The following is a 12,007-nucleotide window of genomic DNA, read 5'->3' as shown; positions in this document are numbered from 1 at the left end:
GATTAGACCGCCAGATTTTGACTACTCAGTGTAGTATTCAAAGCTTCCTCATTGTTTTGATTTCAAGGGGAAATGACAGCCATTGGTTGTAAGCCACATGTGTTGGATAAATATTTTTAACGAGATGTGTATAATATACGCATGTTGTTCCACATTTGCGTTTTTTAAGGCAAAAGCAACAACCATCAAAGAAGCTCTAGTGGTATGGGTAAGCACAACTTTTTAATTACCTCCCTTTTGTAAGAAATATAGCACGAGAAAAGAGGTATATTCCGGTAAATCGCCTCTATTTGCCTCATGTGTAGTGACCTCTTGACAATATTGGTTAATGTCATTCTGATTGCTGGCGATAACGGCATTTCATAGTGGGTTTCAGCATTTGTAGTACCATAATTAATCCACTATATAATTTTATTAGCATGAGTCGTTCAACACCCCCCCCCCCCCCCCCCAAGAAAAAAAGAAGTCTACGTGTTTCTCTGGGTTTAAGTGATCTTTTTGGTTTCATAAGGAGAAGAAATCAGGAGAAAAGGTTGAGGAGGCTAAATGGGTGAAGCTGTATGGCCAGATCCCTCCTATTGAGAAGATGGATGCCTCTCTCTCAACCCTTATCAACTGCGAGTGAGTTGGACATGTCACTTCCAGTGCTTATGTTTGATTTGTGCTTTCATAGAAATTGTTACTATGCTGGAAGTGTTCAACGGAGTACCCCCCTTCAACTCTTCTTCAGATCATTACTGCTTGTTTTATGGTTGGGAAAATTCTCACATAATGTTCTCAGTCTCTCTGTGCTTTATGTTATACAGAAGATTGTCTTTGTCCACAAACTGCATTGAAAAAATTGCCAACCTGAATGGCTTAAGTGAGTATGCATCTCAGAAACACTTCAGCTTTTTTTTAGTCTTACAGAACCAGTCTGATTGAGTATCTATCTATCTATCTATCTATCTATCTATCTATCTATCTATCTATCTATCTATCTGTCTGTTTATCTATCTTTCTGCCTGTCTGTCCATTCAAATATATATCTACATATAAATTGTTCATCTGTAACAGTTTTGCACTGAAACTGAAAAGTGCAGTTCCATTCATGTTCCGTGTGCTGTCAAGCATGGATTTTTTTTCACCTCAGCTTTTGAAAGTGAAGGCTTTTTTCCCTGTTTGAACACAATGCCAAATCGTAGGGAATGCATATTCATAACATAGGAGAGCATTCCACTCCTTCCAGCTATCTTGAACATCATTTGAAGCTGGTACCCATTGTTGTTTTCTTTACATTTCTCACTGTGAGAACATACATGTGCCATGCTTATCATGCAGTGCGTATTAGCTTTAACTGAGCAGACAATTACAACAGTTCTGACAGGGTTGACCAAGTAAACATTTTAAATAACAACAAAACAAACAGTGTCATTACCCAGACCGTAAATAATGTTAGTTATACTGGAACAAGTGATTCAGTCTACATGAATAAAGTGGGTCTAATCTCTAGGCAAGTGTGAGCTTGCTTTTCTTGTACTGACGTAGCGCCACACTGATATATGTATGTATGTATATATTCATTTTACTGAGCAAGATTCAAAGATCAGAGTCAGTAAAAAGATCCGAACTTCCCATCACTATGCTGCATTACATGCACTTTGGGTTAAACTGGACTAATCACACATTGTGTTACTCCGCCTCCATATCAGTAACTTCATCACATCTGTATCAGTGCACGGCACTATATACTACACTAGCGAACATACGACCAAGCATAATTTTTAAATTTACATATTTTTTAAAGTTTATATGGTATTTTTTTCAGTCGTAAGTACGGAGGGTCATCAGTCGCATAGGTCATAAGTCGGGGAGAGGCTATATATATATGTGTGTCTGTGTGTGTGTGTACATACATACACACACACACACATATATACATATATATATATATATGTGTGTGTGTGTATATGTATATATATATGCATATACATACATACATACATACACACACGCACACAGAGAAAGAGAGAGTTAATCAGCAACCAGACTAAAGCGTTATTGTATGCTTTTTGCTTTGTGCTTCTAGAAAACCTCAGGATACTGTCATTGGGTAGAAACAATATTAAAAACCTCAATGGACTGGTGAGTACTTTTCTTGCTAATGCTCATTTTTATGTGGAGGGTAGTCTTCTATTAATTTATGACTTCTTTGTCCCTTGCAGGAGGCAGTTAGTGAGACTCTTGAAGAACTGTGGATCTCCTATAACCTAATAGAGAAGCTGAGGGGGATTCATGTTATGAAGAAACTCAAAGTTCTCTATATGTCCAACAACCTGGTTAAAGAGTGGGGTTAGTCATGCAGTACCACTCTGTTTTGACTGCTATCTTTTAGATACGTAGACAATCATATTGTTTACAAATATGTGTATATGTTTATAAGGGTCATTTCACAACTGTTTGATCGCAGACATGGTCTGATTGACAGTGATTTATATAAAGAGCATGTTTGGGTCAGAGATGGACAAAGCTTTGGAAATCACATTGATTATTACTGGTACACACCATTATACTTTTCATGAGATGTCTCTCAACAAAAGGCCACCAAAAGGCCATTCACATGGAATAACATTGTTGATACATGTGACCATGAAAATAAACAATACAATTTTAATAACTATGTTACTGATGTACATGTTATAAGAATGGGTGTCTTTCTTCTGAATAGAGACCTGAGTGTGTGGTGTGTGTGCAGTTTTTGTGTGAATACATGTGCTGAACATTGACTGTGTGTAATTCTAGGAGAGTTTGTGAAGTTGGCTGAACTCCCTGAGCTGGTGGATCTAGTCTTTGTGGGGAACCCCTTAGAGGAGAAGTATTCTGCTGAGGGTAACTGGATGGAGGAGGCGACCAAAAGACTTCCTAATCTTAAGAAGCTAGACGGTGAGTGGTATGACACTTGCTTCTAGATGAAGATTTAGTTATTCAAGAACCAGCATCCAGATTAATTTTGAAAGTGTTTCCAAAACCTGCTTGACACAATTTAGGTCTCTCCCTAGACTGACACAGCTTTAGTTAATTAAGGTTTGATAATTAGCCGCAGAAAAAATATTTTGCAATAATAATTTTGCAAATTACCTGGATTGCCAAATTTTGCACAAAGCCTGCAGTTGTAGCTTATGCATGGTGCTGTGCAGTAAAGTCAACAGCTGTTTTATCAAGAAACCTATTGCTGTCTGACATGTTGTAAATTAAAACAGTTTGCATACTCTGATTTTTAAAAAGCATTTAGAAATCCTTTGAAAAATCCTTTTAAAAATCATGCTTTGATAGCCATTTTGATAGAGGATTTCTCTATATGATGTAGTCCCCTCTTGGGTTTTGGTTTTATAACACTCACCAGTGCTACAGGGTCTGAGGCAGAGAACAATCAAACAAAATTCATGTGCACACAGCATGTCAGCAAGAGTCAATGATTTATTTAAAGGATTATGTGTATTCTATGTGTAGAATGATGTTTTATGTCAACTGTAAATTATTAAATCCTATAAATGTAAATTATGCATTGAATGTGGTGGAACTCTGTTTTATGTAAAAATGTAGAGATTTGAGTGAAATTATCTGTAATCATTTACAGGAGGTTGTGTTTATTCTTCATAGCTCTCATGGCTGTCCTGTTATCTTTTGTCATCCTTAGGAAACCTAGTGATCAAACAGGATGAAGATGAAGGAGAAGGAAAGAATTAACATATTTTAATCTTTTTGTTTATTTTATGGTTTTGTATTCTTTTATTTGTGCTTTTATTTATCTTTATTTAAAAGATTTCAGTCAATACCTTTTTTTAATTTGGTATTAAAACACGATGTGACACAGTCCCTTTTAAATATTAATGACAGAGGGGTGAGCTAAATACACTGTGATTTGCTTGTGATGTTTAAAAAAAAGCACATGGTTGATATGATGTAGTATCTGTGCATTTTCCTGCAGCACTGTGGCTCAAAGTATCAGTTTGTTTAATTTTGAAGGATAAACTGTTAGTGCTCGTTGAAAAGTTCTTCAGTTGGCATTTAACAAATTCTGGCTGTCATTGTCTGTCAGTGTGAAGTCTGAATTGTAATTGTAGCATTCAAATCTTTAAGACACTGATGTTGTTGATGGTATGTGTGAAGATTTTGATTGTTTCTTTTTATTCTCTGCCTCTTTCCAGACAGGACAAAGCAAAGTTTTTATACTCTAGTCTTTTTTTAATACAGAATTTTAATACATTTATAAAGCTTATGCTCTCAAAGCAGGTACTCAAACCAATTACTTTGTTGTTAAAAGATTCCTAATCTCTTGTCTTAGTTCTTCAGTACTGTGTATGTTATTAAAGAGATAATTAGTAGCATAATGACACAAAGGGTCCAAGTAAACATTCTGAAGCATTATCTCATAGCATGATTTTTTTTTTTTTTTAAGACTGTAGCAGTTGAAGTACTGTATGTGTGATGGGACTTGTTATTGTAGTTTTTTTTAAGTATATGAATATTTTATAGATCTATTTTATAAAAGGTCCATTTAAGTTATAAGGCATGTTTATATGAATGAATATACTGAAATTCAGTGATTTTAATATTTAAAATATTGACATTTACTAATGTGTTTTAAAATAAATAATAATTAAATTGTGGGTTGTTATTCGTTTTGTTCTTCTGTTAGGAGAAATTAAGAGAGAGGTTATTGCTTACATTCATCTGGACAGTTGTTGCAGACTATTGCAACAAGCTCTTAATGGAAAAGCATTTTGGATTGGTGTCAGATCTTAAAACTGGATTGAATATAGGGGAAGATTGCAAGACCACAATTAAATGTCTTCCCTAAGCATGGGAGTATGATTAGAGTATCTGTAACTGATTTCAGTTACAGCAGATGAGGTCTTTTCCCAAATGACTGTGTCTTGACTGCAGTTGCTAATCTGGAGACCCTCTAAAAAAGAGTGTCAATCAGTACACCTGAGACAGAGCTATGTAATTGAAAAATATGTACGAGGCCAGGTAGACAGTTCATTTCCACACATACTGTTCTAGTATGGACTTTCTGGGATCTAGGGTTTTTAGGATGTGATTTCGCTGATTTCAAAGAACATGTGGTAGATCCTGCCATGACATTATAAATTGTCAGTCACAGATACCTGACATCCATAAATGATTTTGGCTAATTGAAATAAAGAGTAAAGTAGCTGGTAGACACCTGACCCAGTAGTCATCCTGTACTGTAGCTGCTGTTGAAGATGCTCCCGGCACATAACTCACAGCAATAGAGGCTATACCATTCATCACATTTTCCATATTTTAATATGGTAAACATTTTCCCAATAAATATGGGGAGTAAATGTTATCTGTATGTAAGGACGCGTGAAAATATTACTTGAATAGAGGCACTAAATATGACACTAAATATGATTCAGAATGGTGTCAGAGGGCTTGATATGTTCAAACACACTATGTGGTACACCCCCAAAACTGACACCAGTCCTGCAGTCTACTACTATTTCAGAGAAGTGGAGCTAACTACCATTTGCCCTTAAATAGTCAAAGTTACTATATTCATTACTGTGTGATTCTATGTCGGACATGACAGTGAAGTCTTAAGTAGAACCTAAAATATTTGTCCTTAAGAAGATAAGGATCAGGATTATATTGCAGGTAATCTTAGAGAATCTACAGACATTAAATTTAGAGTTTTAAGTAGGCTAATGGTTCCACATATCTCCAAAACACTCTCCAAACTACTCCCTCCTACTAACGGTGAACAGTGTAACTGCTACTTCTTCTCTCATTGGACAATTTGCACGTCCGTCAAAAGACGCGTTACACCAATCAAAATAACATTTGCTCAACTTACGGAAGTGTCGTGCCCCACAACAACTTATGGCGGCGTCCCGGGAAAAGTGAAACGGTTTTCAGTATATTACCCAAAATGAGGCATGCAAAGAGTGTGAAAGTTAAAGAAGTTATCACTGCACTTTGTAAGCTTCTGTCCGCGTTGGGCATAGATTCGGTTCCAAGTGCAGAATCGTTCAGAAGAGCTAAATTTAACCAAGCTGATGTAGTAAGTATGACTTTTGTTCCTTAGCGCTTGTTTCATATTACAGTAGCGATGTAAAATTGTGGCGACATTTAAATACAACCGGATTCGCAACGTGTTGACACCAAAGTGCAAAGTTTATTTGCCTGTTCCGCTTTTCGGATTATGGTTCCTTAGATGTTCACATAACGTCGTATAACCTCTATAATTTTTACTTACACCTCTGTAGACAGAAGAGTTGTGGAAGTTCCTGCATAGCATCTTAATGAAAGTATGTGTGATGGAGTGCACCTACCAAGATTCAGCTCAATCAAACTTAGGTAAATCCCCAATCTTATACAATATCAGTGCAGCATTGTGTAGGTCCTCTGCTGTAAATGATAAAAATGTGTTTCTTCCCGCTGCTATGATGTAGACTCTCAGTCCTTGTTTGTGAGGAGTGCACTGTGGCATTGCGGTTACGGTGCTGAGTGGGTACTGGAACCGAAGGCTGGCAGCCTCAGAGTATGCGTCGGAAGCCGAGACTTGCTCTTGGCTTTTGGATGGATTTTGTCTTCTGGAAATCCCCTGGAGTTTCTGCTCGAGGAGAAAGCTCAGCAGCTGGAGCGCCTTTCCAGATCAGCTCTGGTGAGAATGAAGAATAAGAGATTTGGTATTTCAGCGCAAAAGACTTCATATCCACTTGATATTAAAGAATGACATCTTCACTGAAGGAGGATTAGACTTTTTTAAATACAAGTGTAATTACTTTATTATCTGGGAGTATAATTAAATCCCCTGATTTTTTCCACATTAAAGAAATAATAATTTAAAAAAACAACAAAAAACAAACAAACAAAAAAAATATACGGAAGAAATTCATGAACTCAGATGAGTTTCTAAAACTGGTTAGAATGCTGTGCTGTACTTGTGTTAAAGTCCAGCAGATGGCAATGTAGCCTCATAATACAGGTAGCAAATACTTGAGCATTAGGAAAGCCAGGCAAAAATTGCCACGTGAAGCCACATTAAGATCTGTCACCTTTATTTTTGTTCCATTGATTTTATCAGTTAATTTGTTTTGTCAAATAGCATTGTATAACTTCTCATATAACTCTTCTTAAGTGCAGTGAGAGAGTATAGTGATGGTAGACAGTAGATTTCCATGGTTCATATCTGTCTCAGGACCACATGCATTTGCTTGGAGATGGGGACTCACAAGTGGATGTGAGTGGAACAGGAGAGGGTGGTAGCAAGCCGATCAATGGTGAGATGCAGCTTAGGACTTTGCAATGGCAGTATGGCAAGCTAAAGCTCCACTGGAGAAGACTGCTGGCAGCCCAGGAGGAAAGATCCAGATTGACACATAGGGCAAGTTGCTAATAAAATCATTTATACTCTCATATTTACTCTCATATACTCTCATACTCTCATATTACTCTTATACTTTCAGACAACAAAAGAGTTAAGATGCAATGTCAGAGTCTGTCATTTGTTTTTATAGATCCTGTCTAGTCCTGCTCCTCTCCCTGAAACTTCATCCACTGATTCTTCTCACAAGACATGTTCCACTGCACTTCACAAGGTGACATAAACACACATACATCTGTACATATGTGTGTAAATATATACACACACACATTCTGGAGGAAATGGCTTTGTCCTTATAGTTTGTGGCAGTTAACAACAATCAAAGCAAATCAGAAAGTTGAACTTATCCCTCTGTTGTATAATATGATGTGTGTTACTTATGCAGACATATAGCAGATCAGAAAAACGCTCCACACCCAGTAATTCTACTTTTTTTTAACACAGTTATCAATAATATTTGCCAAAACTTTGTGATGTATAATTGGAGCACCTCAGAGTACTGATTAAAAGCTGGAGAAGACCACTGTGTTCACAGATGTGTATTTTCACTCTCCTGCAAGCTTCTCCTGTCAGAAAACTACCACCAAAAGATTTTGTGTTCTGTGCTTTTTATAGAGCAGTTGAGGGAGCTCTAAATCTCTACATGTCTATCTGTTTTCACAGTTCAGAGTGACAGATTGACAGACAGGAAATCCTAGTCGTTTGAAGAATAAACACTTGATCTTAAAAGTCAAAGGCCCACGCACACACTTTTCTCCCATTCTCCTCTGAGCTACATGGAGAGCTTTTTAAGAGTATTTCAGCTCAGCTTAAATGAAAGTGCTCTTTTTTATGATTATGATCTGGACTGAAGAGATAGGGGGTTGTTTTTTTGTTTGTGTTCACAGAGAGAGAGAGAGAGAGAGAGAAAGAGGTGGAGGGGGGGACCTTTGAGACTTTGTTTTTCCCTCTCTGCAGTTTGTGGGTATGCAAAGGCCTATCAGCCCACAGTGTCTGGGGACTATAGTTAGACATGTGTGCATGCAGAGACAAATAGGCCGCTTTTTTTCTGTGTCTCTAATGGGTGGTGAGCATCTCAGGGATTTCTCTTCACTGCCCTTCAGAGTTTGTAGGCAAGATGAGAAGAGCTATCAGTCTAACTCTCCCTAAAGCAGTTAAGTCTAATGGGAAAGCTGTGGAGCATTAATGATACACCTTATGGGAAAGGTTCGTTGTTTCTGTGTAGCGATAAGGGGCTTACTAGAATATGAGGAAAGTCTAGAAGAGAGCATACATTTGCTGTAAGCACAGTGGGAGGAAAGAAACAAAATTTTGTAATAGGAAGGGTTATTTGAATACATTCAGGAACCAATGTCTTGATATTTTTACAGGAACTAGAGCAAATACAATCTCTGAATGCCACGCTGGAAGCTTATCTGAACTGGAAGTCTCTGGAGCCACTCTTCTGGTCCTGGATGGTACATGTTCTCCTCTTCTTTACTGTTTTAACTGTCTTTTTCATCAGTCCCTACTTCCACTGCTCATTCTTGGTATGTGATTTTGCCTTATGGTCTTAAATTCATTTTTGACCTGAGCCTGATGTCATTGTTTGTGGATAGAAACTCTGACCTCTTGTTCCTCTGTGATGTTGAGACTCAGAGTGTAGCTGCAGCCACTGAATCCTTCACTGGTTCAGTACTGTCACAGAGAGTGATTCAGTAGTTTTGGTGGCCTGATCTGGCATGGCTTCACCCACAATGGCTGGCTCCACTCCAGACAAAAATGAAGTCATAAAGAAGTCTTCTGCAAGAGGGAGTAGAAGCTGGCTTTTGGCAGGAGCCTCCAAAAGCCTCTTACCAGTGAGTGTGCAGATTTAAGAAAGAGGCACTTTAAATGCTGCTCATTGAGAACTATGAGCAACGGGGGTCCTTTGAATCTGTCAAAGGAGGGAAAACCATGTGTTCTCACGGCCTGACAGATCAGCGTTGGAGAAGAAAAAAAAAATGCTTAAATGGTTTGCCCACATTTTCACTATGGTTTCACACCTTGATCTCCACCTGTGATGTGCAGTGAATGACTGGTTTCTCACAAAAGCAAAATTCTGTCCGTGTCCTCTAATGCTTGATTAATGTTATCTCTCAAATACATTTAAGCGAGTCAAAGAATAAGTTGCCTTGAAGTCTTCAGAAGATTAAAATGAGCTAACCATTTTGAATTTCATGTTAATTGTCAAATTCAGTCCACCTCTCAAAGGTATTGGTGAGTTCTTCACTAAAGGGCTAAGAAATTACTGAAAATTGAAGTTGAATAATAACCTCACAAAGTCAAAAGAAAATCTATAGTCCTTAATGAAAGCCCAAAACTTTGGGATGGAGTGTTATTTGGCTGAGACTGGCTGCTATCACATATACCCAAGAGTGATATGAGAAGCTCATGCAGAGCATCCATCGGCTGCGACTCTCTGTTGATTAACACAGTCTCAGCCACATCGATCTCCTCGGCCTGCAGTCATTGAGGAAGACTGGCTCTGAAAGCAGACAGCTATAGTCAGAAACTGGAGCGTTTTCAGAGCAATATGGGGGAGTGGAACGCAATAGAAACGCACTGATTTGCTCAGATGTCAGGATAGGTCTCCTCAGATAGCGAGGGAAAGGATTTTTAGATGCATGTCGATGTTTTTGGAGAGAGACAATACATCTGCCATCTCTTGCTTGTTTCATTTTTAGCATGATTTCTGAAAAATACTTGTTGCACTATGACATCTCTATTTAGGACAGTGTGATTGACAACGACGTCTCGCGTCTGGATGAGGACGCCGTTGCTGACGTGTCACAAAGGGACCAGGGTATTAAAAGGAGCTGCTCCCATGCTGAGAAAAGTAGAGAAGCTGTTAAACAACTGAATGAGATGGTGCAGTTACTAGAGGCAGAGCTGAGGCTTGGACAGACTCAACAGCCTGACCACAGCTTGTCCACACAGGTGAGGTGAGACAGGAGCTGTACCAGACTGGACTGACTTTGAGTTCAGATGAAAGTTAAACCAAAGCTTGGATGTAGAGCTCATTCCCATTCTCCCCCTTTAATCCTTTGACTGAAAATTGCCTAATATATTGTCCCGCAAGTGAGTACCTCGTAGGCATACTGTACTCTTTTCTAAACAGAGCAAGCAGATTCCTCCTTCACACATGGAATTACATTTCATGACGTTTCATGACCTGATGGCAGAGTGGCTGCTCAAACAGTCATCAATAGCTTCCCTAACATTAGTGCATAATACAATAGATTAGAGCTGAATGACCTGAGAGAGAGAAAAAAAATGGGTCATCTAATCATTACATCGCTTTATTGACTGGATAAATCCTCTTCTTTTACACTGACAGTGGTGAACTAGCTTGAATAATTGGTTGGTCTCACACACATTGAAACAGATGTAGGTCAGCTTATCAAGAGCTATTAATAGTTGTCTATGTTTACAGTCTCTTCAGAATCTCTGTAGTAAGGCTTAATTTTATCACCAACAACATGAAAAGTCTGCCCTCCCAATTATTTCCTAGGAGAAAGCCGCTGCAGAAGTTATATCAAACAAAGATATATACCATACTTTAAAGATAATGAGGTGTATTGTCTTCATACTGTGTTTATGGTGGAAACTGTGCTCCAAATTCTTTCCTTTACCTGTGTCTTATGCCTACCCCTTCACCAACGGCAGGGTAGACACCAAGCTCAGCACCTGACCTCAGACAGGGAGAGGACAGAGGTGGAGAGGAGAGTGACCACCAGATTACAAGGCCTTAGACTGACCAATGGCAGATATCCACTGCCATCCAGAGCCTACATACCCTGTCTTCAGGACTCTCAGCCAGCATATTCAGCTCACAAACCCCAAAAAGTTGAGAGTGGCCAAGTGCGATTGACGGGAAAGCTCCAGGCTTTGGACGTGCTGAGAGATCTAAAGGAGAGAGAGGCTCTCCTGCAGTGGAAACTAGAGCTGCTTAGGCAGACCCAAAGAGAGGAACTGCAGGACCACGCCAGCACTCTGGAGGGGCTGGTCCTCATTCCACCACTCAAGAGATAAAACTCACAGCTTGGGACTAACACTCAGAAATCACAGAAAGAAGATCTGCATACAGACACTAATAGGGCCACAAAGCTGGCCCCTGGCAGTGGATCTGGAACCGCTGCCATTTAGTCTTGAAGTGATTTCATGTATTTTCCAGTGAGAGCTAATGGCCTTGATAGAGGATAAAAGTACTTGGAGAATGCAATTGAAAAATTTTTGTCACATAGTTTTTACAGACATGTTTATTTGTGTATGTATTTTGTGAAATGTGATTTTGGTGTCAAAGAATGTTTAAGTTATGACTGTTTATTAATCCCCCAATCCCCCAAAACAACTGTGAATTAAATGACAAGCATGCAAACATGTAGCTATGAAAAGGCACTTTTAAATTTAACATCCATGCAACAGCCACATCATGCAACATCCACCTTTTCATCAGTCATTCAAGGTCAGTCCAAGCGGAACAAGACACGAAAAAACACTCAGTGGGGGGAAAGAAGTTTGGCATAGAGAGAACCTGAACTGTGTATGTATTCTCTTAATGCAAAACATTTTGGAGAACAGACAAAAGTT

The 12,007-nt window shown here is 38.7% G+C and overlaps 2 protein-coding genes across 2 annotated transcripts; both read left to right on the top strand.

Moving 5' to 3' along the window:
- The first annotated feature begins 517 nt into the window (after positions 1-517).
- On the top strand, positions 518-3,768 carry dnal1 (dynein, axonemal, light chain 1). Its single transcript, XM_030787125.1, has 6 exons — positions 518-621; positions 807-862; positions 2,069-2,124; positions 2,205-2,331; positions 2,782-2,922; positions 3,677-3,768. The coding sequence occupies exons 1-6, from the start codon at positions 587-589 to the stop codon at positions 3,724-3,726; spliced, it is 465 nt and encodes a 154-aa protein (XP_030642985.1). The 5' UTR covers positions 518-586; the 3' UTR covers positions 3,727-3,768.
- Positions 3,769-5,938: 2,170 nt separating this feature from the next.
- Positions 5,939-11,449, top strand: tedc1 (tubulin epsilon and delta complex 1). The gene is made up of 8 exons (XM_030787428.1): positions 5,939-6,070; positions 6,276-6,366; positions 6,462-6,673; positions 7,211-7,396; positions 7,530-7,610; positions 8,767-8,853; positions 10,148-10,354; positions 11,084-11,449. The coding sequence occupies exons 1-8, from the start codon at positions 5,939-5,941 to the stop codon at positions 11,447-11,449; spliced, it is 1,362 nt and encodes a 453-aa protein (XP_030643288.1).
- Positions 11,450-12,007: the final 558 nt, after the last annotated feature.

Source organism: Chanos chanos, chromosome 10 (genome assembly GCF_902362185.1).
Source record: "Chanos chanos chromosome 10, fChaCha1.1, whole genome shotgun sequence".
NCBI lineage: Eukaryota > Metazoa > Chordata > Actinopteri > Gonorynchiformes > Chanidae > Chanos > Chanos chanos.
This window is presented reverse-complemented; position numbering and strand designations above follow the sequence as displayed.